Raw genomic sequence first — 27,993 nt, 5'->3', positions numbered from 1 at the left:
CAACAACCAGAAATGCACATAGAAATGGCTAAAATAAATATGATAAACTCACTTTGTTAAATTATGCTTATGACTTTCACTAAAGACTGCACATTAGCTATGTGTTCTTTCATTTTAATGTGTAGAAATAGCGTTTGAACTTCATGAATTTGGAGACAAGGGAATTGCGTGAATACGCATTTTTTATTAAGTTTTCCATAATTTACCACCAGCATTGTCCTACCACTTTAACTCCCATCTTATTTTCCTCTCCATTTGCCTTGGCTGGGCCTCAAATTTTAAAAAGATCCACCGGAAAGGGCAAAATTATGTTTACAAATTTATTTGTTAAAAAGGAAAAGTGCTCTCTGTAACTGTTTCATGACTATTATCTGAAATTGAATTGTATAGCTCTGGAGGATAAATATCTGGTCATTCTGCATAGTTTCTATTCAACACTTAGTCCTGCACTCTAAGTAGAAGAGGCTTTCGAGAAATACCTGATAGGATAATACAAATGGAAAAAGCGCTAGACTATAAGCCTCCTGAAAGCAGGCTCTGAGACTTTTTCTCAATATCCTCTCATCACCTAGTCCAGTGCCTTACATGTAGAAACTCCATAAAAGCTTGTCAAATAAAGGATTTTATCTTGAGCCTAATTTAAAACAAACAAGCAAGCAAACAAACCTCTCCTTTCCCACCTACAGCAACTACCATGCAGAGTAATACCATTAAAAGTATTAAACATACTAAAATCCTATTTTCTTAGGAAAATGGGATTGGTATGAGACAGAGGAGAAAAAAGAAATGAAATTAATCTTAAAGAAACAATTGAGGGGCTGGACACAGACCAGTGCTGAGAGTGTGCCATGAGCTAAAGAGTAGAAGCCATTCCATTTTGGACATCTGTGTTTCCAAAATATATGTTAAAATTAAAATTAAAAACACTCATTGTAACATCAACACCTCTCCGAACAATGAAGCTCACACTCCTCTATAAACTCTTCTAGTTCTGGCCAACAGCTGGCAAGTTGATCCCTGCAATTTTCCTTTTGCAGAAATAGCTTTGTGAGGGCAGAACTGACCCCACTGGGCTAATAAGCCCAAACCGTGCCAAACCTGGAGGGCTGAAATGGAAGGGACATTGTTGTGTTAAGTACTTTACAACAACTGTTTCTTCTCCTCTTGACACAGCCTGACTTCCTTAAAGAAGATCTGACTGGCCAGACAGCTGTGTTGACCCTTAAGCCTTCTTTGATTCGTGATTTTTTTTTAACAAATAGAATCGAAATTCACAGCCCAAATCCTTTCCTAAGCTCCAATACTTTCGAATTTGCTAGTGTTGTGGCTGAAGGATGTGGACATTTCAGTAACCTATAAGCAGAAAGATAAAGACTGGGTCTCCACAAACCCAAAACCTTCCGATAAAAAGCAAGAGAAAAAGAGAGCAATCAACCAGAAGCTCTGGTGATACTTGAAGTTGTGTGGGCAAAATCTGCTTAATTACTTAAAAATTGCTCTTTTCACTCAGACACTGTGACAATAAACAGACAACCAAGAACAGATACAGGCATGTCTTCTTCACAAAAATATTAACTGAAAATTACCACCTTGTGAAGTGGTCATGCATTTTTCACTTCTTTTTATATTTCCATATTGTGCAACCCACCCAAAATCGAACACGTATTTTTTAGTGCTGAAAATGGAAAGTTATCTTTTCAAAACAACAAAAAAATGCCCAGTACTCTTTCCACATGTGGGTAAAAATCAAGTATATTATGGCAAAGGAGCACTGAGTAGCAGAGAATTTTGTGTGTGTGGTCACTAGGTCTAATGGCTTTGTCAGTTTTTAGTAAACCAGGCAACGCAGAAAAGATACTTCTGTTCTTTCTCAGAGCTATTTGTTATAGTAACACTTCTCCTGCACATCTCCTTTCCTTGTGTTTTTCATAACATGATAGAAACTGCTTTTCACGCACACTAGCCCTCCCTTGATGATCCTCATATGGTGCCGTCCCTTCTCACCAGTAACAAATGCGGGATTATGAGCGCGCGCGCGCGCCCCCTCAGTCACATATACCAGTCCTAGTGTACAAACACAGAGGCCTTTTTCACCACTTTTCTTTCCTTCAGTACTCTGCACAGTTCTGTGAAGTCAGTGTCCCTATTAACTAGCCATTTTGACAAGGAAAAGCAGTTCCCTCTCCTTAGATTCACTAAGCAACTCCGGGCCTGCCTGACGAGAAGCAGGAAAACCTTCTAACTCCTGCTCCCTGGCCTCAACCAGGCTTTAGGCATTACAGAACTCTACATTCGAAATAATCCACTTTCTTAAATACCTGCCTCCTAAGTCTCCTCAAAACACACCAGAACGTTCATGTCCACAGAACGGAACTGAACCTGCTGCATGGCAGAAATGCATACCCAGATGGAATTAGGGAGGAGGCGCAGGATGGAGGACGGCGCCTCAAATCAGGCCCCAACTCTGGCCTAACAGCCCCTGCGCCCAAGGGTTTTGGAGAAAGGGGGGAGGGGGGATACACAGTGAGAGAAAAGGCAAACGGTGCCCGCGGAGCTCAGAGAGGCAGCAGCGCCGTTCCTGAGCCCAATCTGTCGGGACTTCAGTGGACAAAGCCAAGCGGGAAACAAACGCGCACACGGGGATCAATACAACCTCACCATTAGGCATAAGCGCGCGGGTGGCGCAGACACGTGGGTAAGATGGAGTGCGAACCGGCGAGGAGACAAGGACCACTGGAAGCCCATAGGGCACCCCAGTGAAGCGGGAGAGGACAAGCTTGGTGGGGTCGGAGCCCCGACAGAGGAATGTCCTCTGGGAATGGCTACGTCGGGGTAGGGGACTGGGGGGCGGGGGGTGGGGACTGAAAACTAGGCGAGCAGAACATAGAGGGGAGCCAGTGCTCGCGCCTCTGAGGGGCCCGGGCCGTGGTTCCGCGCACCGGTGCAGTTCCCTGCCACCCGGGGAGTGCACAAGATGAGGCTGAGCCGGCATTAGGCGTCTCTGGGCACGCGGTGCCTCTTGCGCCTTCCAGAAGCGGACGAGGGTAAAGGAGGACAATGCCTTCCGCGCCCGCTGATGCCTGGGGGGGTGGGGGGGGGCGGGGGCGCGCTCCGGGGGCGCGGACACTTACTTCTCGTAGTCATACTTGCAGTAGAGCTTCTTGTCCCGGTAGAAGCAGGTGGTCTCCAGGGGCTCTTTGCAGGAGGCGCACTGCACGCACTGCTCATGCCAGAAGCTGTCGTTCAGCCGCAGCAGAAACCTGTCCGAGATGACCCGTTGACAGCCCTCGCAGACAGACTTGGGGCTCACCGCTCTGCCTACAGCAGCAACAGACGTTCACGGGTGAGCCGCGCCGACCCAGCATCCCGGCCAGATCCGGCCGGGACCCGCTCCGGATCACTCCACACCCACGGATTTCCCTCGCGCCCCCCACCCACCATGGGAAGCCGCCTGCTAATCAACCAAGCCGAGATTTGGAGAGCAGAGAAAAATCAAATCAAGCGGCGTTTCTACTAATCAGGGACTGTGGGAAGGTTTAGATTCTACCATGGGAGAGGGCGGAAATCAATAAGAAGTCTTTAATTATCAAACTTACTTGGTATGCGCGCAAACGTAAGCGCATCATGTAAAATTAGACTACAAATAAATTTGTGCTCCCGGCTTTATCACGTAATCATTAACTCACTCACTATGCTTGCCTCTATTGCCTATTATTAAAACTGTGAGTGTGTGAAAGGATTTTTTTTTTTTTGGTTTGGTTTTGTCTTTTGCTAAAACGCAATTCTATTTTTTTGAGGGAAAACTTTAAATTTTTTTTCTTCCTAAAAAGTCCCGCGCGTACAGAAAAATACCGTCTCGCCCCAGGCAAACTCAGTATTGTTCAGACCAATGAACCCCAAACTGCTGCGTCTTGGCTGGCGTGCAAATTGCAGATGGGTTTTTCATAAATAAGAAACTTCAGAATAGAAGGAAAAAGTAGAGGAAAGAAGCAGGGTGCAGAGACGCCGCGGAGTGTCCCCGCCAGGATTCCGGGAATCAGGCGCGCTCAGCAGCCAGGCGTGAGGGTGAAACCGACCCCAACCCGACTCGGCGCAAACAGGGAATCCTCTTTCCTACCCCGTAGACTTTTGTGTGTTTTGTTCTTTCGGTTTGCGGGGTGGGGGTGCTTTTTTTTAGGGTGGGGGATGCTTGGCCGCCTTTGTCGGCACATTTCACAGCTATTTAAAGAAGACCTTGTCCCCTGGTAACAATAGCCTTGCGCGTGGTGTCCCAAAGGGCCTGACCCTTCCCGATTTCCCTGCTACGCTCCTGTCGTTTTCCCCTTTGGGGACCCGGCCACCAGCTCGTGAGCAAGGCCAGCCGCCTCGGGGCACGAGCAGGTAGAGCTAGGAAAAGTAGCGAGAAAGTTCTCAGTTTAAAAATTATTCTTTCTGCCCTGTCTCGGCGCCCAGGACCACAACCCGGGCGTTGGGAGCGGACGTGGGCCTGGGGGAGCGCACAGGGCGAGCCGCGACGCCTGCTGAATGCAGAGGTCCGCGTGCGCTCGGCGCCAGGGCAGTGCCAGCTCTGGCCCTCGGGCTCTTCCGAGGCCGTATCGAGTCGGGAAGTTTCCGAAAGGGCAGGTGAAAGACGGGAACGCAGTTCTCGTGATTTCGTTTCATCTAGGGAGTTGGGGGGATTCCTCTCTGGATACGGTTTCCTCCAGCCGAACTGTCTCGTCCTCTGCCCTCACCCCGCTCTAGCGGTTCCGAGTGAGGGAAAGAGGCAAGAGGTTTAAATGACAAAACGAAAATCCCTCCCGCTAAAAAAATTAAAACACCTACTCCCCAAACTTGAAAAGCACCAAAGGCGGGATAGGGGCTAGGGAGTGGGAATCCCTGGCCTCAGCACTGGGAGATCCGCGTGTGGAAGCTCTTTCGAGGCCCTTGGCTCGCCGCTCCTCCGCGGTCGCTGCGAAGGGATTGGGGAGGCGGGGGGGAACCGGCGGACCCGAGATCCGGCTCCAGTTAATTAAAGCCGAGGCGAGGGCCCCGCCGCGCGGGCTAATCCCTGCGCTGCGCTGCCCACCGGCCCGGAAAAGCCTCTAGGCCGTGCCCGAGGCTGAGATTGGGGCTGGAGTTGGTGGGGGCGAGAAGCCGCCTCGAGTTTGGGCGCTCCAGGCATCGGGTTCCGTATGCTCGGCCCTAGGCCGCCGAGAAGAGGGCGGCATTTATGAGACGTCGATCAGCTCCGTGATTAAAAATCCAGCCCTGGGTATTTTTAATCACTTGCCACTCAGACGCCTGCGAGCAAGCTCGCCCGCCCCTTGCGGCTTTGGGGAATTCGGTGCCCGGCGCGTGAGGCCCGGGGCGGCTTGTCGGTTTGGGGTAGGAAGGACAGAGAGTGGGCTCAACTGAGTGCATGAAGCGGGGCTCTAGCTCCCCTATTGCCCACCCGGTCTCAGCGAGCTGGGCTGCTGAGCTGGGGCCCGGCGGAAGGATGGTGCGCCCCAGGCGCATGGCCTGAACACTCACCCAGCAGCGACGAGAAGGAGGCCGAGGTCTCGACGGCGCTGTGGAAGTTCTCCTCCATCTTCAGGCCGTCCAGCATGTTAGGGCCGCGCCGGGAGGACCTGTAGAGGAGAGGAAACGGCGCTTCTGGCGCCGTGCCCTCTGGGACGCGGCGCCCACAGCCACTGCACTCCTGGGAAAAGACAGAGGGAGTGTCCAGGGTGACCAGAATGAGCCGGGAGGGTAGACTCCAACCAAGAGAAATGTGGGGTGGGAGGGGAGAGACGAGTCACAGCGAACTGCTCTGACTGATCTGATTTCACTCGAAGTCAACGCGTTATGTACTTAGGCCTCCGCCCCCCAACTGCGTTTCTCCTTCCCCTGCCCCCCACCGCAAGCCCCTACCCCACGCTCTCCCCAGTCCCAGTTTTCACATCCCGAGTCCAACTCCTCCCCAAGCTATACTAAAGTGGGCCCTAGAGACGTCTCTGCAGGAACCCAGCTACTGGGGTAAGATGGGGATAAAAGGAGTGGGTGCTCTCCCTCGCGGGGCCGGGCCCAGGCACGCGGGACTCCGAGGTCTATAGCCCGCGCTCCGACCGGCACCGTTACGTCCCTCACCTGCCCCGGCCAAGGCGGGGCAGAGTAGGCGACCCGGAGAGCGTCCCGCCTGCTCTCGGCCTCGGGGCGCTGAGATCTGCTGGGGGGCGCGCGGGAGCGGGCGCGAGGGGCGCGCAGGGAGGTCCTCCCGCCGGTCGGCCGGTGCCGGGAATGTCTGCAGGAGCAAAAAAGTCGCCTCGGGGAGGAGCCGTGGCTGGCCCTGCTCACTCTTGGACGCATTTCAAATCAACTTTCAGAAACACGCCCGCCCGAGCTGGAGCCTACGAACGGGCAGCCTTCCTTACCTGATGGGCGAGCTCGCTCCCCGTGGCAGGAGCGGAATGAAGTGGCCGAGCGCCGCGGGAAGCTTCGGCCGGGGGAGGGGTAGGCCCTCGAGGCTACAGCCGGAGCGGCCGCCCCCGGCTCCGGCGCGCCCGGGAGGGAGCCCGAGAGAGCGCCGGCCCCTGGCTCCGCTCCTCGGCGCGCCGGGGCCGGGCTGGGACGTGGCTGTGGGTGGCCGGCCTTCTCGGGACGTCCTGCCCGCCCGCGTCGCTCCTCAGGGGGAAGGGAAGGCCGGATGCTTCTCCAAGGCAAGGAGAGAAGGCGGAGGCCCAGGGTCCTGAGTGCGAGTCGGGCCCTGCTTCGCTGGGGCGGATCCGGCCGCTTCCGACAGGGGCCGCGGCGCTGCGTGCGAGGCGGAGGGAAGGGGGTGGGGTTCGCAGGGAGGGGGACTGGGAGCGCGTCCCGTGGAGGGGCCGCGGTGCTCTCTTTCCGAGCCGGGCTGCACGGCCCACCTCGCGGCCACCGCCGGGTGCGCTCCTCCGCCGCTGCGACCTCCGGCGCACGCAGAGTTTCCACCCCTCCACGTGTAACTGTTCCCTCAGGGCGCGCTGGCCGGGCCACCACCCGCGGCCCCGCGCCCCCGCTGGGCCTTCGCGGACATCTCCGCGCCCGCACGCTGGTTCCCTAGCCGCTCTCCAACCACTGCAAGTGATAAAAGCGCCGCAATCCTCACCCGGGCCGCGGAAATGCCAAGGAGCTATTTGCTGCCTTTGGTTGCGGGGCCCTGCAGCTCCGAGCTCCTCAAACCCCTTCTTCGTCACCCAGAGGCTCCCGCAAGTTCCCAACTTCCGTGGGGGTGGAAACCCGTTCACGGTTTCAGATCGAAACCGGTTCACCGATGGGGTATGCAGATGCCATAGGACCCATGGCGAAAGCTTGAATCAGGCTCCTGGTAGAGACTAGGTGGGATCCGATCCCCCGACGATGAGCCTAGAATGACACTGAGCAGGCAGTCAGCTAAGGGGGCATCCTTGGAGGATCAAGTATCCGGGGGCGACTGTTAACTCACTACGCCTCCTCACCTTAGCTTACAGTGATAGAGCAGAAACAGGGTCTCCTGTGGATCCCAGGAGGTTAGCACGGTGCCTGGCCCCAAGTGGATACTCAATAAATAAATCATAACACTGGATACATTTATCGAACGTTTATTTTGCGCCAGGCTTGGTTACAGAGGTCACTCATTTAATCTTTGCGACAACCCTATGAGGTGGAGACAGTTATTATCCCGATATTACAGGTGAGGAAAACGGAGCACAGAGCGCGCCTGAAGACCACAGGAAGGTTCCTTCAATGGGATTCTCTGGAAGCCCCTCAGTTTCTGAACTAAACGGAACTGACTTGGAATTGCAGGCTCTTTGGCAAAGTGAACCTGAGCGGGTACACGCTACTAAGCAAGCATTTTCTATTGCCTTCTCCAAGGACAGGACCACTTCCTTATTTTTAAAGAAAAAGTGCTGGCAGCACTTGCTTCAGTGTGCTTAGGGGAGGTGACCCCACTGGCCGTTATAAGTGCTTTCTGCCAGCAGACACAAGCCAAACACGAAATATGACTTCAGAGAAGCAAGGGAAAAGGGCAAAGAGTTTAATACTTTACGTTTGAATGCTGCTTTATACTTTTCAGAGTACTTTCACATACATGATTTTGCTTGATCTTTACAACAAACCTGTGCAGTAGGCAGAACAAATAGTTTTATCCATTGTTTCAGATGAATCTTTGGAGCTTAACCAGGGCTGGAAGATTTCTCTGATGTTGCCCAGATGGTTAGTGGCATGTCCCCTGACACCTGTCTTTTGTCCTTTCTGCCACCCTAGGTAGAAAAAAAAAAATGAATTACAAGCATTCTTAGAATAATATATAACATGGGAGTTAGGCAAGAAAAAAAATGAAGTGGGGCAAATACAACTATAAAGAATATTTTTAAATGTCCAGCAGAGTTTTGGTTTCACTAAAGGTCTTAAATTTATGAAATATGTTTCACTAGTGGTAAGAATATTCCTTTTAGAGAATATCTTGAAAGTAGATAGATTCTCATCTGATCTGGGACCCAAATCTCTCAAATGGTCTTTGCATCTGGAAGGCAGCCTGATCAGTATAGATTATACAAGTGGTTGGTGGGAATGTCTTTCCCCAGCGGGCCCTTGAGCAACTTCAGAATGAAGACTGTGTCTCATAGTCACATTATGAGCCCTAGGGTCCTTGGTGTAGAGCCAGGCACATATACACGATTAACAAATACCACTTACTTAACTGATGGATGAGTGATGCGTTCACTGCAATGGGGGAGCACAGCAGTAAAGGTGAAAACAGGTTGGGTCAGCCATCATAGGACCTCAGTTCCCTTCCCAGTTCTGCCACTGAGTCAGATGGGCCATCAGTTCACCCCTCTCTAGGCAACAATACTTCCTCTCTGAAATGAAGAGGCTATACTATAGTCTGTAAGGACCTCACAATCTGAAGTTGTGAAATCAGACTGGGTTTGGACAGTAGGTTGGGCAGTAGAACCAATGGATCCTTATCATGTGCTTTGCAGAATCTGTCTAGGTGTGGACTGGCTGATGTGTCTAAGTGATGTGTCTAAACCAATAAAGATACACCTTGTTTAATTTATTTGGAGTTTTGTCTTTTATGATTTATTTTACCTCTCCCAATGAACTGGGGATCATGAATCCCACTCCTACCCCAGTATCATTTAACTTTGGCCTTATCCAACTCAGTGACATGGATAGGTGGACAGACATCTTTCCATCTGTGAAAGATCCTCCTGATCATGTCTCATGGTTTTCCATTTTAAACTCAAATGCTACTATTTCACCTTCTTAATGAAACAAGATGCCACAAAGCCACTGTCCCGAAGCCCTTTATGAAGAATAAGCCATATTCTCCCTTTTATCAGAAAGAAGTATTTTTTTCTGAGAATTTGTGGAAGTGAGGTAAACAGGCTTTAGAAGAGACCCCCCCCCCCAAATGACATACTTATAGAGTTGAAGGTAACCTTAAAGCTTATCTGGTCCAACTATTTAGGTTATATTGAGTCAAAATTCGTTTCTCTATAGCTGCCACCTCTGGTCTATTGATTGCTCAGGCTGGCCATTCAAAATGTCAAGTCCTCCTTCCAAGACCCGCCAGATATGGGCAGAGCTGCCCTCTCCATCTTGTTCACTTTTCTCTGGACCTGCTCCAGTTTTTCTCTCTCTATAAATTGTGACACCCAGACCTGTTGCAACTTTCTAGTAATAGTGTGTTCAGAGCCTCATCACCCATTACCGTGGCCTGATTGTGTGTTAGCATTTTCAGTGGCTGCTGTTGACTCATACTGTATATGTTACTAAGAAAATTTCAGTCCTTTTCCACATGAGCTGCTAGTAGGCCACATCTTCCCCAAATTGCAATTATACAATTGGTGTTTGGCCCCAAGTGTGGAAACTTACATGGATCCCTGCTAAGAGATAGGCAGCTATTCCAAACATCAGGAATCTTTCAACTTCAAGCAGATTCCAAGAGATCCAGGGACTATGTCTTAAACTATTACTGTGGTTTGAGGAGGAAATGTGGGGCCTTTGCCAGGCTGGTCTAGAAGTTGCCATCATTGGAAGAAGACAGGAAAGGACCAAGGAATAAGGAGTGACTGTGGAACTCCAAGAGGGTGTGCAGGGACCTCACAACCTGGGGGTCCTTCTTCAAGTGGGAGGTGCCCCTGATCCTGTTCCAGTTCTCTCCCATCGTCTGTCTTCAGTCAAGTAGCAAACTGTGGAAGGTGGGGGTAAGAGGTGCAGACCAGCTCTGGAGCTGCCCTTTCTATGCAGAAGACATAGAAGCCACACTACCAGACTCATGAATTTTTGTGGCTGAGATTTGGGGAGAGGAGTGAGGATGGACGAGTCAGAGACCCATGCTTGGTGGGAGGGAGAGAGAAAGGGAGGGAGAAGGACATCTTGCTACAGAGTGAAGATGACAGGAACATATTTTTTTACTTTCCTTTTCTTGCTCTCATTTCTGTGTTTTATTAAGGGAAACACAAAGGGAAAATTGTGTTATTTGTTAAAAAATGTCAAAGTGCATTTCAAGCGAGAGGAAAAAAAGCAGACACGTTACTGCCTAGACAGAAAGGCAGTACTCTAACCGGGGCGGCCAGAGACCAGTGTGGTGGGGAACACACTGGAACTACAAACTCTCCTGACCTCTGGATTCTTTTCCCAGGAATCCCCTGCTCCTAACATTCAGATCTCTCAAAGGAGCTGGAAGACCAGGTGCCTCGGCACTTTCTGGGGTGAAAGAGGGTGCCCCAAACCAGCTGCTGGAATAGAAGAGAAACCAGGGGATGCAGATGTGGGTTGCTCCCTAAGCATAAGCCAGATTCTCCCGCCAACATGGCAAGGATGGCCCTAGGCACAGAGGAGACTCATCCAGGCTAACAAAGCCACCATTTAAAGGACCGCATTTTTTGGATCTGGTAGTAGAATCATCTACATGTCCACTTTATCTCCCTCTTGGAGCTCTTTCAGAAAATGATCCATGTCGGATTCATCTGTGTTTCTTCCGTGCCCAGCACAAAGCTTCACATACCAAAGAGACCCAACAAATATCTGTCGACGCCATAGAGAATGCCGTAAAGTTTTAGTCTACTCCATGGCATGACTCGGTGTCCTGGAAAGAGCATGCCTGGGCTTTGGAAACAGAGAGGCTTGAGTTCAAATCCAAGCTGTGACATTTGTAAGCTATTTAACCTTAAATCACTCAACCTCGACATGTTCCAGTCTCCTGATCTGTACAAAGAAAGGAATAAGATATTCCTCAAGAGTTAATAGAGATGATGGATGTGAAACATCTAATAATCTGTCTGGTTAACTCAATGCTCAAGTATCCTTTAAGTCTCCCTGTAACCTCCCTGTTAATGAGCAGATAGGGCTTCTGAAGGACAATCATCTCGGCTTTGCCCTGTTCCCATGAGCAAACAGGAGCCACGCCAGCACTCCGAGTCCGTGTGTCTAGCGGTAGCAGTTGTCACTGGGTACCTGACGCGTTTCTGCACCCAGGATGAGCTGTGCTCACTAGCTGGGAGGGTGGCACTGCAGCGTGGCTAGAAGATGGGTCCTGGGATCCCATAGACCTGGGACTGCTGGTCTACTCTGTCACTTATGATGGACTTGGGCAAGTCCCTTAATCTCTCCAAGCCTCAGTTCCCCCTTTTAAAAAGTTGAGGGAATAATTGGGGTGTTCTTGTGTGTTAAATGAAATAATACATGCAAAATACCTAGCACAGTGAGAGGCACATAGAAAGAGTTCAATGAACTTTATCAACATCATCATCATCACTATCAGACCATAAGCACGTCTAGGACCATGTATTGTTTACATGGGTAGCCCTAGTACCTAGCTCTGGGCATAGGTGTCCAGAGAATGTGACTTGAATTAAACTGAACTGAATTGAATTGAAGACAGTGCTTGGCACTGAGTGAGGTTCAGGTGGTGACTGGTTCTTGATTCCACTCACATCTGAGAAGAGATTTCTTCTGGAACAATCCCACATGCTGCATAACACATCCCCAAATTGCAGGCTTCCTGCATGGACAAGCTCCATCTTTGACATCTATGTGTGATATTTCACACTAAATACCAAGAACCTGGAAATATTGGGGGTGGGGACACAAGGAGTGAACTCCCCAGGCACCAAAACAGAGAGAGAGCTGTGAAGAGGTGAGGTCTGTTGATATCCTGGGCCCAAGTCACTGTTCAGGTGCCCACCACACCTCAGTTGCCATGCAGTGAACGTGTATGTGGACTAGGCGGTGGTCACTGGACACAATGCCCCGTGGAACACTTGGGGGCCTGGCCAAAGCCTTTTGCAGCACTGGGGTGTCCAGGGCTGGGGTATGGCAGCTCTGAACAAACCCCCCAGGCAGGCGATGCCCAGCGCAGAGGCAGCTCTATGCTGAGCAGGAGCAGAGACCACCTCCCCCAACTCAGCATCAAGACCCCAGCTACTTACAGGTATTTTTCAGGAAGGAAAGGACCCCATTTGCATCTCCATCCACCAAGGACATGAAACCAGAGTGGCTGCTGTGAAGACACCCCTGACTCCTGAACCTACACGCTCTCTTTTCTCCTGATGGATATGCCCTGTTTATTCAATTGTTAATTTATTTACATAATATAGCTTGCCTACTTTCCAAAATGGATTTGAGGTAATATACAAATACTATCAATATTGTAATGGGTTTTTTAAAAAAATTAAAATTACATACTGGGAACAGAAAAGCAAATCACCCCCCAAAGTAATAACCTGGGGCTAATATTTTAATTGTGATAGAATGTTAAATGTCACTTTGAGATGAAACAGAGAAAAGTAAAGCCTTACAAAATTGCCTGATCACATCAAACTGTGCATCAGTTACAGTTATATGTCTAGTTGGCTTTAGGAAAGAGTCTATAATAAAAGAGCAAAAATATATAACTTATGACAATAGAGATCAAATCTGTGACCTCATTAACAGTGTCAGAACATTTTTACTTTTATATATCGATGGTATCTCTTCCCTTCTGAAAAGAATTTTAGTTACCATAAAACTAAAGATATATACCATAAACTAATAAAATAGAACTACAAGATCAGAAATAGAAAAAACAAATAATGTGGGTATACTAAATATAAGAGGTAATAGTTGCCATTTGAGGGCAGGAACTATGGCTATGTCTTGCTCAACATAGTTCGATCTAACACAGTTGTGATACATACTTGGCACCCTGTTACATCTGAATGTTTGAATGAGCAAATGAATACTGTGATTGAGAATCAAATTTGCCCTTGAGCTTCCTGGTACCTAAAGCAAAAAGGGAAATAGCCACTCTACAGATAGCTTTGCACCAGTATTAGAGATGTGGTTGTGGATTTGTTTGAGTTAGCAAAAAAGAAGGTGTATCCTTAATCCTGAAAGCTCTAGATCCCTGTGCCCAACTGGGTAAATGGCGAGCCTTTCCACCCCAGTCCTCAGCACAGTGTCTTGCACAAAATGAATATTTGCTGCACGAACCCATTAATGAGATCATTAAAAAGATTCTTTGATGCATCTAAAATATAATCATTTCCACATTTCTTATCCTATAAATAATTTATCTACAATCTTTTTTGAACCTTGAAGAATGGGGAAAAAAACTTGTCAGGAGGTTATGGAAAGTGAAGGCATTCCAGGCAGATGGCGGGACTTGAGTGGAAGCACAGAGGGCAGAAAGCCAAGGCGAGTTGTAGGATCTCTGTGAACATGGACAAGCCAGGAGGTTTGAATACTGGACCTTAGAGTTTATTACTCTGTAGGTGACAGAGAGCCTTTGGAAGTTCTGGACTGGAGGAGTGAAATGATCAGGCGAGTGGTCTAAGATGATTAAATCTGGTAGCAGTGTGGCTGATAATTCAAAGGAAGAAGAAAGGGGAAGTGGAACAGATAAACTTTATTACTCTAGTATAAATAAGAAATCCAGGGCCTGGACCAGGGCAGGGAGAGCAGAAATGAAACCAAGGGGGATGAATGTAAAAGACGTCTCAGAAACCGAATCAGTGTCTGTTTGGTTGTGAGGTGAGAGAAAGGAAGGGGAAAAAGAATCCAAGAGGCTTGGGGGACTGATGGGACAGTAAGAGAAGGAGGAATGCAGGAGAAAAGCACGAGGATGGGGTGCAATAAGAAGTTTGGTGACTTTTCAAAATGTTTTCACATCCATTATCTCATTGATTTCATACGCAAGTGGAGCGAGATCCACCCTGAACGTCAGCCTGAAAAGTACTCTGCCCCTGTTAGAAGCTGCCAAGTTTCAAGGATCAAATCTTTGCCTGGGATCCAGTGACAGCAGGGCACCCACCTGCAAGTGCCTTACCCACTCCAGACAGCCCGAGTCCTCGCGAGGGCTAAGCCACCCCATCCTGGTTCGGCGCCAGCAGCAGCTAAAAGCCAGGTAGTGCAAACACTCTGGCCTGCCATGCTTGCCAGGAACACGGATGGGTGCGCCCCAGAGTTCAGCCAGAGTCTCCCAGAACATCTGGGCAGGGTGGGGAGGGAGGAGCACATCCATCAGAGTTTTCTGTAGTGTCTCGTCTTTCTTCCCACTGGGTAGCGGGCTTTGGTTTCACCGCTGACTCACTCCCAGGCGCAAGCAAGTGGTTTCACCCCAGGCTGCGTCTTCTCCCCTGAGTGACAGGGCAGATAGTCTTTCTCACCTCCTTAGAGGGCAGGGCGTTAATGACAGGGCTCAGAGTGCACCTGGCTGAGCCGCAGCTGGATGGTCTAGCAATCACATAAAGAGAAGAAATGCTGACCTAGTCGTGAAAAGTCAGCCCTGGACCTGGAAGGGACCCCCCGGGCTCAGCTCGTCTAACCTCTCACTGCACAGAGGACGCGGCTTCCAGTCTGTAGCTTCTGCCACTCCACGCTTTCGTCACTGGTTTTCAGACATGCATGTTGGGTCCTCTCATGGATGCCCTTGTCCCTAGAAAAGTGGCCCCAATCGACTTTTCTAGCCTCATCTCATCCACTCCCCTTCTCTCTTCTCCCTCTCCCACTCAACTCCACACACCAGCACTCTACTCCCACCAGTGACTCAGACATTCGCCCAGACATTTTTTGAGCACACTCTGGGCTTGGGTACAGCCTATGTCCTCAGCCCAGCGTCCTCCTCTTTTTCTCCTTTGGCCTGTTGAATACCTACCTCTTATGCTCTCAGACAGGTAATTAGCACTTCCGCTGGGTCCCTTCACGGGCTGTTTAGCATTTACCACATGATATTCCCAGTTCTGCTTTAGATGCCTGCCTCCTTCACTGGAAACACACACATCTGTGTCTTACAGAGCTTTGTGTCCTCAAAGTCCAGCAGGGTCAGGCCCTGCTGACAGGTGGGGAGGGAAGAAGGGAAAAGGCAGATGCTGATAAGGGTTCAAAAACCGGGGAATAAAAACGGATGCAGTGGAGTCGCCCTCCAGCCTCCCCCGCTACTCCTCGACATCTACCAGGTATTCGGTTCTTATGTATCCTTCCAGATTTCTTTATGCACATCGAAGAAAACACAAATATGGATCCTTAACTCCTCCCTTTGTAACCCAACAGGTAACACTGCTCTAAACATTTTTTTCCACAAAAAGCCATTTTAAATCCTTCAAAGTTCCTCATATTCATCCTGTCTCCATCTAAATCTCCAACTTGTAGGTTTAAGTACCCATGAAAAAACCCCACACATTTAATGTAAGTTACAGTACAGGTACAGGATTGAGTTCCTGGGAAACCCTGTGAAAATCACATTGTCATTAAACCCATCATATTTTCAGTGCATTGAGGGGGCATGTTGTTAAAAGGTATCCACGAGTGATTCTTCTTGTCATTGAGGAAATGGTACCCTATGCTACTCCTCAAACCATGTATTGGGTTCAGATCTGTTAACACCTCAATTTGTCAGAACCCAGCACTACGGATTTAAATGAGAACAATGTTCTCTGTCTAGTTAGAAAAATGGTAATATTTAGAGCCAGGGTCTCTCCCACAGAAACCCCCTAAACCTGTAAAACAGTGAGCCAAGAGCTCAGGCTGGCCCCATGGCCTGTGGGATCCCAGGAGCCAGATTCTGTGGGGACACGGCTCCTTCCTGGGAATCACAAGGTGATGCAGAAGTCGCTTCAATGACTTCAGCTCACAATGGCACCACTCAATGACTTGGACTGTTGAAGGCTGTCAGTCAAGAGTCCATCAACTCTAGCCATGGGCCCACCCCAGCCCGTTGCCTGTTTTTGCAAGGCCTGCCAGCTAAGAATGGTGTCTACATTTTTAAATAATTTCAAAAAGTCAAAAGGAGAACAATATTTCGCAACATGTGAAAATTACATGAAATTCCAATTTCAGTGTCCCTAATAAAGTTGTGCCAGAACACTACCCGCTCTTTCATTTGGTTACTGTCTATGGCTGCCGCCCTTGCCCTCCTCAACTCAACGGCAAAGTTGAGTACTTGAGAGAGAGAGACGGTGTGGTCGCAAGCCTAAAGTACTTACTGTCTGGGCCTTTACAGAAAAAGTTTGCCAACCTCTATTCTAAAGGACACTCCAAGACCCAAAGTGGATGTCTAGATGAGATGGCTCGTCTCTTTCAGCTTTAGGGCATCTGTTCCTGGTCAAATAGGCCATTAGGTTCTCAGAGTGGTGGATCCAGATCTCAGTGATGAGACTTTTATTCCTTTTGAAGAAAAGCATTGTCTCCACAAACCAGAGCTGAGAGCTCCCTTATCTGCATCAGAGGATCAAACTGACCTTTCCCAGCCAGTCATTCCTGGAGTTCAAGGTGGGCAGGTGAGAAGTTGGCTAGCCAACTGCAGGTTCCATTACCCTCCTGCAGAACTGCAGGTTTCCACAAGAGGGCAGCACCTCTGCTGTTCTCAGTTCTCCCACGGCCTTCCCAGCTTTGGAGGGCAGCCCCCAGAGACCTCAGTGCCTCACCAGCCTCCACAGAACTTTCTCTAGATTGGAGCCCTCTTACTGTGCAGGAACCCACATAAGCCTCCTGGTGCTAGGCAGCCAGTCTGACATCTTAGTGTTTGATCATCAAACCTGGGAGTCTTGAAGTGTCAACAATAAAAAGGAAAGGAAAAAAAATACTGGTTGAGTCCCTCTCACTTCTCCTTGCCCACTCTGAACGCCACTTCTGCTATTCCAGACATGCACACTGCACCAGTTTTTAAGCTGTGTTCTCTCAGCTCTAAACCACGCTTGTGGGCTAGGGCTAGGACTCTGCAAGCCACATTTCTGCTTTTCCAGGTGATTCCATGTCGGGCTCTGTGAGGTCAGACTGGTGGAAGAAGGGATTTGCCTCTTCCTAAAAGTTTGCTTCCTTGGGCTTCCTTATTGCTACTTGTTGCCCCGAGGGACACCCCAGCAATGCTCCTTCACCTGGTTCATTGCAACGCCATCCCTTGAAAGCAGGTGACTCCAGTTTGCATCTTCCCTGTCAGGGCAGAGCTAGCTCCCTGGTGCCCACCTCAGAGACACTCACACCAGCTGGGTCCCATCCTCAGAGGTCTGGGTCCCAGGTCCACCAGACCTCTCCTCCAAAGCCCTAATTTTTATAATTCCAACTTCTTCTCTTTTTCCCCTCAGCCCTACGATGGTGGGGTCTCCTGCAATTTCTGACCACTTAGTGTTGTCTTCCTGCCTCTTCACTGACCTAATGAACAACGCTATGCCTACTCAACTATTCTTGATATTGAATTCTCTCTGTTCAAGTAACACAGGTGGCTGCAGCTTCCTAACTAGAATCCAACTAAAACATAACTTTTTTCAGGTCTAAAACTAACAAGAGATTTAATTGAGATAATTGGATCACCGACCCTCCTAGAGCCCGCCTGAAAAATTGTTTACAAACGCCTACTGTGCACCTACATGGTAAAGTCACTGGGCTTGAAGCTAAGGAACGGGCACCACCATGGCCTCAGATCTCATATTCTTGGGGCCCTCTGCTGGGCCTCTGACCCTTGCTCTCTCTGGCCTTGTGCAGCAGGGCAGCTCCATGACTGTGCTCACTGGGGGCAGGGGATGAAGAATGCAGCCTAGCTGGCCTCTGCTCCTCTTGCCGACTCTCACAGAGCACACTCAACCCCACCATCCAAAGGAACCCAGGAAAATAAAACTACCTGGTGCCCCACAATGGCCTTGTGAGAGAGTCAGACTCTCACAGATCTTTGAAACTGTTCTGGTCTGGCAAACAGCCCTGATTCTCGGACATGATTCCTTCCAGGCAGCGCCATAACTGAGAAAAGAGAAAGAAGCCCCCTTGTGCACAAGAGAAAGGGGCACAGAACTCCCGACCCACTCAAACCTACAAAAATGCCTGGTGGTTACCACTTAAGAAGAATCGAATTGCAAAGAAAGAAGGGGCTTAATGTCAGGAGCAGAGTGTTGCAGCTGGTGGGATCTCAATAAAAATTATTTTCCTGTGAAAAAAAATTTTAAAAAATGCCCAGCAGTAGATTTGGATCAGTGCAGGGGGAAGAGTGGCAAGAGAACGCTGGCAGGGAATGAGGAGGGAGAAAGGGAGGTCGATGGTGGACCTGTCTCTGCTTAAAACAAAGCTGGACTCCGCAGACCAACACCAAATCAAAGCCCTCTCTTCGGGAGCCACTGAAATGACAAATAGTGTTGGCCATGGCATTTGGAAAACAGAATCTCCATAGCAGTCATCATTGGGAAGCACAGACAACCAAATTTCTTTACTAGGATTCCTTTTAGTGAAGTGTTTGCCCATCTTGGACCAGAATGCCACCAACCCAGGTTTCAGCAGTGCCGGAACATTGCTGTGAACTTGAGTCCCCCCTGGTGGCAGATCACTGCAAAGGCATGAGAGCCATCTTCCCAGCCTTCGTGCCCACTGGGGTGCGTGGCAGCCTTGAAGTTGCAAGTTACTGTTAACCAAATCTTTGTGTTCTCTTTCCACAACTCCTATGGGTTTAAACAAATTTCAGCATCCTCGTCTCCCTCTTCTTTCTGATTTTTCTATCCAGCTCTTTCTCCATTTGGCCACTCAGTCCCACCTCAGTCCCCTTTTAGTTTGAAGGCTGCCTACTTAAGCCAGCCAAGTCTTGGCTCCTCAGATGACCAGGAGTAGCTCTTGGGTCACTGATGGAAGTGATTGTATTGATTGGAGGGGTGGGGTGGGGATGGGGAAGGGGAGTCTCTTCCAGCTCTCAGACTTTCTGGTTTTAGAGGCGTGTAAGAAGAGAACCACCTCCAATGACTAGGGCACAGAAACTATGTTGGGCCAGTCATTCCAGGGCCACTCTTCCAGCTGACCTCAGGCTACCAGATCCCAGGAACAGGGAGGCTAACTGGTCAACCACCCTCACCTCTTCTGGGGACTGTGGACCATGGCTCTGAAGGGGTGTGTGCCTGAATAAACACAGCCCACCCCTAGCCGACTTAGGTATGGATTCCTGTTTTAAGAATTCACTTCATTTCCTAACGAACAGTAAGAATTTAAATCCTTTGCTTTAGTCTCCTTCCCAATAAATTTGGGGGGATACAAATAGTTCTCAAGTGCCTCTCTGACCTTCCTCTGCCTTCTCTCCTCCCTCTTCACTCTAGCTGTCAAAGCAGGGCACAGGCGTGTGAGGAGGCCAGATCAAGGTGGGGTCGACATGGTCAGGGTTAAAGGGCAGGAATTACTGTAGATACTTATCTCCCCGGCTCTTGTTCCAGGGTCACTAACAAGGAGACCTCTTGGAAACCTGCATGTGAGACAAATGCTTTCTCTTGACTGTCCTACTTCCACGACGGCAAAGACAAGGCCTCCATGCCATCCTGCCCCACCCCACACACACACACTGCCACGGAAACACAATTAATTGATCACAGCAGTGAGCTGAGAGGCAGTTCAGCTTCCTCCTCCACAGCGAGCTCCAAACAGCCACTTCAAATCAGTTGGATTTGACAAACAAGATAAAACCTTCTTGCTGATCCTGGCCTACTTTAAACCATAAATATGTGATTTATTATCATCTGGAACATTCACTATTCCAAATCTGAGTTCCAAATCTGCTTAACTACGGCCTTGTAAATATCTCAAATCCCTCCTTGCCTTTTAAAAATTTGGGTATCTTAGTTCCCGCAATATGTTCTTGAACATGATCTCACCTCAGGGCCTTTGCATCTGCTTCCCTTCTGCTGGTCCCACTCTTCCCCTGGTACCTACACACCTCAGGCCTTCACTTCTTTAGGTCTCTGTTCAATTATTGCTTTATCTGAGAAGGCGTCCCTGGACCTCTCTAGATAAAAGGGCACCCTCTACCTCCCTCTTCATTCTGTGTCTGCTTACCCAGTTTTTCTTCATAGCATTTATCCCCATCAGATTTATTATTTGGTTATTTAGGAGTTGATTGTTTCTCTTGCTAGAAAGTAAGATCCATGAGAGCAAGAGCTGTTCTGCTTTTTGCTGTTTCCACAATGCCCACAGTAGGCCGTCAATAAATACCTGCTTCATGAATGAATAAATGGGTCCATTAATAAACAAATGAAGAATTTTGTAAAGGGGAAAACTTTTGCCTCACTCTGAAAGGGAACCACCTGCTCTCCGCATGGAGGCAAGAGGCAGAAAGTGGACAACAAGCTCGGAATGAGGTCTTCCCCGCACACCATTGCCAGTTACTTTGACTAAAGTTCATAGTAATAATTTAATTGTACATATAAATATTCCTGTTCCCTTTTACTGATATAAACACCAAGATGGACGATATATACAAACATACAAAAAATACAGCCTCGACACATATAAATGCCTCACCAAGTCAGACTAATTGGAAATAAGACAAAAGTGAATGACTGGAAAGTCCAGACTATTAAAATTGTTAATAAAATACACTTTTATTGTTTTCAAATTCAGGGGCATTCTCCTTATTCAGCGCTCGGACACTCAATATCTCAATTCAATTTAATTCAATTCAACTGCCAAGAAAAGCCACAAACCCAGAAGTAATCAAAGAGTCCTTCAGGCATCAGCAACAATGAAAATATCCAAAAACAGCCCAAAGCAGGAAATTTGCTGAGATTTGGTTATTTTGCTAACCAAAAGAAAGTGGGACTCTAATTGACTATCAATGGCCATAGAAGTGAAACTCTGCCAACATCCAAATCAAGAAGTACAGGAGGAAACAGATATAATAATAGTAATAATAATAATAGCATACACCACAGTAACAACTAGTATGTATTAAGCACTTATTACGTGGCGGCCCAACTCCAACTGCTTTACATGTATGACTAATGTAATCCATGTAAGAACCAAATTAGGTCGGTACTGTTATTATACCCATTTTATAGATATGGACACTGAGGCACGGAGAACAGAATAATGAAGGAGAAAAACAGAGAACAAGGAACCAAGTTTTAGACAGTTATGATGACAGAAGTAGAAATGACAGCAAATACACTGTCAATCAAAGGAAAGGGCGATGGAGAACAGAGGTGGCCAAGAGGGAAGAGAAATCGAATGTATCAACGACAGAAAGCTCAGAGCAGGGGTGTTCAGTGTGGGACTCCTCGGTGACTCTGAGGGGACCGCCGTTCTGTTGGACAGGTCAGTAAAGCGTCTCTAAGTCAACCCTCTCCCATAAAACCTCCAAGCGACTACTAATGCAGGAGTGTTCCTAAACCAATTATCCAGAATAGCACTTGTCTAGAATTCTTCATCTGGATGTGTTAGCAAATCAAATTATTGCAGGAGCTGCTTTAAATTTTTGAATTGTTGTAACCAGCACATTTATGTTATGCAAGGAATATCTTTAAAATGCCTTGAATGTTACTTGTTCTCAAGTACTTTATTTATTTATTTTTTATTATTATTTTATTTTATTTTGTGTGTGTGTGTGTGTGTGAGGAAGATCAGCCCCGAGCTAACATCCGTGCTAATCCTCCTCTTTTTGCTGAGGAAGACTGGCTCTGAGCTAACATCTATTGCCAATCCTCCTCCTTTTTTTCCCCCAAAGCCCCAGTAGATAGCTGTATGTCATAGCTGCACATCCTTCCAGTTGCTGTATGTGGGATGCGGCCTCAGCATGGCCAGAGAAGCGGTGCGTCGGTGCACGCCCAGGATCCCAACCCCGGGCTGCCAGTAGCGGAGCGCGCGTGCTTAACCCCCAAGCCACGGGGCCGGCCCAAGTTCTCAAGTACTTGAAGCACTCCCCCTGTGATTTTGTTCTCCCTATTCACCTGCATTTCGTTCTCTTTTTTCAGTGTGAAGGTGGATGTCACACTGGAACATTCCTGCATGATCACCGATTCCGAATGCACTAGACCCTGCGCATGCACGCATGTATATTTCTCCTTCACTCCTGGGCCTTCTGCAATCCTCTGACAATGGCTCATATCTGGTCTGCAGGCAGGAACCACACACGAAAGTGAGTTTCCTCTCAGTTCTGGAGAGAGCAGAGGCAGGAGCAGGTGGTCATTTGGAGGTTATGGAAAATCTGTCAGCGCTCGCCTTGGATTTGTAAGCAGGACAAGTGAAATTTCTAGGTTGCCATGGTTCTCTCCAAGTTGTTCATGCTGAGTCAGTGGGATGCCCAGGCTACAATGCCTGGGAAATGTCCTAAACAACCCCTAAAAGAAGCCCTCTTAGCCCTTATGTCTGGTCCGTGGTGTATTGAACGTTCTTGCCCAGGACTGATTTTTTTTTTTCCACCAGGTTTCATTGAGTAACTTGTGAGGTGGCTCTCAGTAATTATATCCATTCACAAATTGGTCTCAATTGTTCCCCTAATTTATAGTGTGGCCCCAAAGTACCCCACGCGAGCTAAGCCCCTCACTCACACATGCTGCATGGACTTGAACCTCAGGGCAGACCCCCAGCCTAAAATGTATCCATTTGCTCTTGGAGGACACGGTAAGAGCAAGCTGTGTCTGCAGCAGGACCAGGTCTCTAACACTGCAGGAGCCCAGCTCTGCCTCGTCTATTTCACGCGGCCCTGGAGGGAGTCCCCTCTCCAGGCACAAGCCAGGACTTTGGATTTGTCCTCCACCATCACCGCCCCAGTGGAGCTCAATCTAGTCATGGATATTCAAAGTCTTGGTTGTCTCGTGGTCCCCATATGCACTGATGTTTTCTAGAGGTTTGCGTTCCCTTTTCAAACCCTATTCCCCTTTAAGGAATGGAACTTGGGGTGTCACTGCCCCTTCCGGTGGCAGATGGCCTTTGCCCTCAATTCTGCTTGTCCTCTGCAGGTGGCCTAGCAGAGCCCGGAGAACCTAGTTCACTCCCCAGAGCACTGCTGAATCCTCTGTGGACCTGCAAATTATCCCAACCTCCAAAAGGCAGAGCTGAACGCAGACCCGTGTTCAGGCTTGGTTTAGAGGCCATTTGGTAAGGTTTTGCATCACTCCAACACTTTTACATATGATGTCGACCACCTAAGTTAACAATGGTTCAACTTTGAGTAGCACAACTTAGGATGGATTTTTTTCCCCTTCTGTTTACTTTTCTGCGAACACCAGTTTTTCATGTACATGTATCACTTTCAGAAAGAACATCTTTCCTTAATAAAAAGAAATATATAGAGTTTAGATTTGATATCAACTGATTCCCTGTGTGTTTTAAAGTTTAAAAAGTTTTTAATAGTCCATTCCAAGTTTATGTTATTTAAGAGTTATTTACATATAACAAATTAACTCATTTGCTTGGATGATCCATGCTGTAGCTCTGGGCACGTCCATCATCAGACTTGCTCCTCTCCATCTACCTGAAAGGGTGGGGCAACTCCATCTCTCCCCTTCCTGGCTGGCTGGCTGTCACTCAGGGCAAAGCACACAGGCCTCAGACTTGGCATGTTCCCTCGGTAAAGTTGCCGGTGGGAAATTTTATAAATTCCTATTTCCTATTTTCCATCATGCGGAGAGATGCACAAAGGCCAGACACGGTAGTTTCAGTTGTTCAGGTGAGAAAACCCAGCTACTGGGAGTGATATCCTCTTGGATTTCCCAGCTACATGAAGTACTGACAGCAAGTTTTGTTCTGTCTTTCAAGACTGATCCCCTGGGCTGTGATTATCTGATCGATTTCCCCAACTTCCTCCAGAGTCGTCATGGGTGACTTCCACCAGATGGACAGGAGAGGAATTAAAGACATATTTTGTGAATTCTCACAAGTTACCTTCCAAAATGAAGTCACCTAAACTGATCATAAGATAAGCCTGGCAACAATTAGATTTTATTTCCTTTTGAGTCAATCACACTAGCAAAAATCTCACCTTTGCTGTACTTACCTGAAGTTGCTGGGATCTTGCAGCCATCCCACGTGCTGAAGGGAGAGAAGAAAGGAGAGGGGAGGGCATCATTTAGGTAACAGATCCTCTCATCCACGCACCTGCACAGTGTGCCGCACCTCCACTGTAATGGCTGGCCGTGCCCTCTGCCCATTCTGTAATCAAATGGTCATGGGGCACTTTCTGTGGCTCCAGTGGGCTGCAAGGTTGTGTCATGCCAGCCCCTGACCTAAGCAGCCACAGACTGCTGGGGGAGACGGCCAAGGAAAGCAGGGGTTTCAAGATAGTGCAATGGGTGCTTCGAGATGGACACAGGTGTGCTGGGAGCACAGGTCCAGGTCGATGCCCTTAAGTAAGACCTAGCCAGGTGTGCTTTCAAGTCATTCCAAAGCGACATGGAATGCCGCTTTCAGAGAAAGTGGTCATGGAATCCTTGAAACGTGACTTTGCCTTCTAGTACTTTGCATTAAATCCTCCTCCTTGTTATTATAACCCCATTTTTCAACTGTCCTGTATGTCAATTGAGTTAACTTTTATAAGCCTAATAGGCAAGGATTTCTAATTTTGTGAGTTTTTATGGTGCTTTGTATGCTGTTTTGTGAAACATGAAATAATTTATTTCTGTTGGCCCATAATACTAATTGCATGAATAATCAATGGAAAACACCATCATAAAACATTCTAAGACATGGAAACACAAGCCAATTGCCAGGATAAGCCAGCACAGCATTCCAAGAACCAATGAGAAGAAAATCTCCAGTTCCATCCCTCCTATCATCTTTAAAGGTAATGCTTGGGCACACTCATACTAATAATTAATATTAAATCCTGGTACTTGTTTAAGACATATTACAGTACTCATTACCGCTTACAAGTCTTCCTGCATTTGAGTTTGAAAACAATCCAATAAGTAGGGTGGGTTCTATCACTCATGTTTTACAGATCAGGAAACTGAGGCTTGGATAGGTTGTGGATCGCTGAGCCCGGGCCCCCTCCTCTTTTCCCACTGTGGCCCGTTTGCTGTGGTCTCGTGCAGGCTGCCCAGCTCCTCCCGCTCGGGCTGGGGGGAGCGCCGCAGCGAGGAGCCCCTCGCGCAGAGGGCAGGCGCTGGCGGACTCGAGGCTCCGGGCTCCGGGCTCCGGGCTCTCGGAGGGCGCTCGGGCCCGCCCAGCCCGGCCGGCGCTCAGCCCTGAGCACGCGGCGTTAGATAATCTCAGGGACAGCCAAGGCGCTTTGCCTGCCAAACCACAGGGAGGGACGAAGCCAGCGGAGGGAGGGGGCTGGGAACTGTTTGTTGTTGCTTTTTCTGAATTAAAAGAAAACAGAGGAACAGAGCAAGAGAGGGAGCAAAGTTCAAGGGAGAATCTGGCACGTCACCTTGGGCAGACCCCTGGACCGCTTCCAGAACTCTCTCTTGGAAAGGGCGAGGCTGCCGAGAGTGCGATGAGCGCTTAGTGAGAATTCATTGCGGATGATGGATGACCGGCCTGGAACCCTTCCACACCACAAATTTGTTCCTCTGTACACCCAGGCAACCAAGAGGCCAAAAGAGGTGGGGGGATTGCGGAGCTGCTTTAACTGCAGCCTCACTCTGCTGCTGGCGCCGGAGCCTCCCAAGCTCTCGTCCCCGCCCTCCCGCATTGTCTTTGACTCTACTGAGCCTTCCCTTCCCCGCTCGCCCCTGCTCCCTGGAAGCAGAGGTCGGATTTACCTTTCCTCTCTGTGTGCGCTCGCACAGCCCCAGTCCACGCCCAGCCTCCCCAGGCAGAGCTCAGTGCAAGAGTCTTCTGGATGGAACTAGCGAGGGCAGCCTCCCTGCCTCCCAGTCTCCAGCCTCTTCCCTCTGCCGCTCCCCTGCCCCAGCCATCCACCCGCACCAATACCAGAACTGCATTTCCGGTCCCTGGTTTTGGTCCTGTGATATCCCCCCTTGGAAGACTGAAGTGAGTCCCAGTGGCCTTGTGTGTCAAATCTCAATTTCTCACCGTGAGCATTCAGATCCTCCACCATGGCCCCCCATCTTGCCTGCCGCAGCTCGGCAGCCTTCTCTCCAAACTCTTCCAATGCAAAACTTCTGCTCAGATTATGCAAACTTAATAGCCACTCCCTCCCCTCCCCCACCACTTAGTCATTCAGCAAGTATTCATTGAGCATCTGTAAAGTGCCTGGCTCTGAACTAAGGGCTGCAAATACAGTCAGGAACAAGAAAAAAATCATTTCCGCCCTCACAGATTGTACAGTCAAGTGAGGAAGACAGTTAAACAGGAAATGAAATTTTCTTGTTCCCAAGTGCCACTAAGGCAACATAGCTCATATTTAAACCAGAGCACAACTATGTAAAATAAACCAATAAACCAATAAACAGACTACGCACAGACGAAAAACTGAAAGGAAATACACAAAAATAGTTGTCCCTGGACAGCTAAGTATCGAGATTACGGTAACTGTTTCCTTCCTTCTACTTTTAGGTCATTTCCAAAATTTCAATACTAAGCAGGTATTAATTTTATAATAAAAAGCAAACGGTTTTGTAATATTTCTTACTTTTCTCTGATTAAAAAAGCCATGCCATTTCTTTTGAAAAAATTTTGAAACTACAGATTGCATAAATAAGAAAATAAACATCATCCATAATTCCAATATTAACACATAACACGTATCAACATTTTATTTTATAAGCATCTTACTACTGTCATATTTTTTCATAAAATTAGGCTTTATGTTGCACACAATATTTCATAACCTATTTTTTACTTAATATATGGTAAATAGTTTTCCGTGGCATTGAAGTGTTCTACATTATTATTTTTTTTTTTTTGTGAGGAAGATCAGCCCTGAGCTCACATCCTGCTAACCCTCCTCTTTTTGCTGAGGAAGACGGGCTCTGAGCTAACATCTATTGCCAATCCTCCTCCTTTTTTTCTCCCCAAAGCCCCAGTAAATAGTTGTGTGTCATAGTTGCACATCCTTCTAGTTGCTGTATGTGGGGCACGGCCTCAGCATGGCTGGAGAAGCGGTGCGTCGGTGCGCGCCCGGGATCCGAACCGGGCCGCCAGTAGCGGAGCGCGTGCACTTAACAGCTAAGCGATGGGGCCAGCCCCTCTACATTATTTTTCATGTCTTCATAATAGTTGACTTATGAACCATAATTGGTTTAATCCATCCTTATACAGAAATCATTGTGGGGCCGGCCCCGTGGCTTAGCGGTTAAGTGCGCGGCACTCTGCTACTGGCAGTCCGGGTTCGGATCCCAGGTGCGCACCGACGCACCGCTTCTTCGGCTGTGCTGAGGCTGCGTCCCACATACAGCAACTAGAAGGATGTGCAGCTATGACATACAGCTATCTACTGGGGCTTTGGGGAAAAAAAAAGGAGGAGGATTGGCAAAGATGTTAGCTCAGAGCTGGTCTTCCTCAGCAAAAACAGGAGGATTAGCACAGATGTTAGCTCAGGGCTGATCTTCCTCATAAATAAATAAATAAACAAATAAATAAAATAAAATGGAAATCATTGTGTTTGTCCCTAAACAGGGAGAAAATTGTGGAGGTTGGGAATAGGCTTTTGAATCACTCAGACCTGGATTCAAATCCTGGCTATAACACTTGCTTACGATAGCTTTAGGCAAATTTACTAAATTTTCCTAGGTCTCATTTTTCTCACACATGAGAGGGTGATAAAACTATCTTCCATAGAGGGCTACGTGAAAACAAAATACAGTAATATATTGAAACAGTTCTGGCCGTGCCTGGAACATAGACTCGATTAATGGTAGTTGTTAGCCCTGACTATGTCCTTGG

The 27,993-nt window shown here is 48.3% G+C and overlaps 1 protein-coding gene and 1 long non-coding RNA gene across 2 annotated transcripts in view; both read right to left on the bottom strand.

Annotated features, from left to right (window-relative positions):
* LMX1A (LIM homeobox transcription factor 1 alpha) overlaps positions 1 to 5,590 on the bottom strand; it is a 141,864-nt gene extending 136,274 nt beyond the window's left edge. The window contains exons 1-2 of the mRNA XM_087418642.1: positions 5,515 to 5,590; positions 3,132 to 3,318 (exon numbers count right to left, since the gene is read on the bottom strand). Of these exons, the coding sequence (XP_087274768.1) occupies positions 3,132 to 3,318; positions 5,515 to 5,590 (263 nt within the window). The remainder of the gene's footprint in view (positions 1 to 3,131; positions 3,319 to 5,514) is intronic.
* A 1,984-nt stretch (positions 5,591 to 7,574) lies between these two features.
* LOC147917800 (uncharacterized) lies at positions 7,575 to 26,210 on the bottom strand. The gene is made up of 3 exons (XR_015548861.1): positions 26,182 to 26,210; positions 24,197 to 24,231; positions 7,575 to 8,240 (listed from the first exon to the last, which is right to left on the bottom strand). It is a non-coding gene; the product is annotated as an uncharacterized LOC147917800 (long non-coding RNA).
* Positions 26,211 to 27,993: the final 1,783 nt, after the last annotated feature.

The sequence above is a fragment of the Ceratotherium simum genome, chromosome 2 (genome assembly GCF_057802395.1).
Source record: "Ceratotherium simum simum isolate JZ-2026a chromosome 2, ASM5780239v1, whole genome shotgun sequence".
In the NCBI taxonomy this organism is placed as follows: Eukaryota; Metazoa; Chordata; class Mammalia; order Perissodactyla; family Rhinocerotidae; genus Ceratotherium; species Ceratotherium simum.
This window is presented reverse-complemented; position numbering and strand designations above follow the sequence as displayed.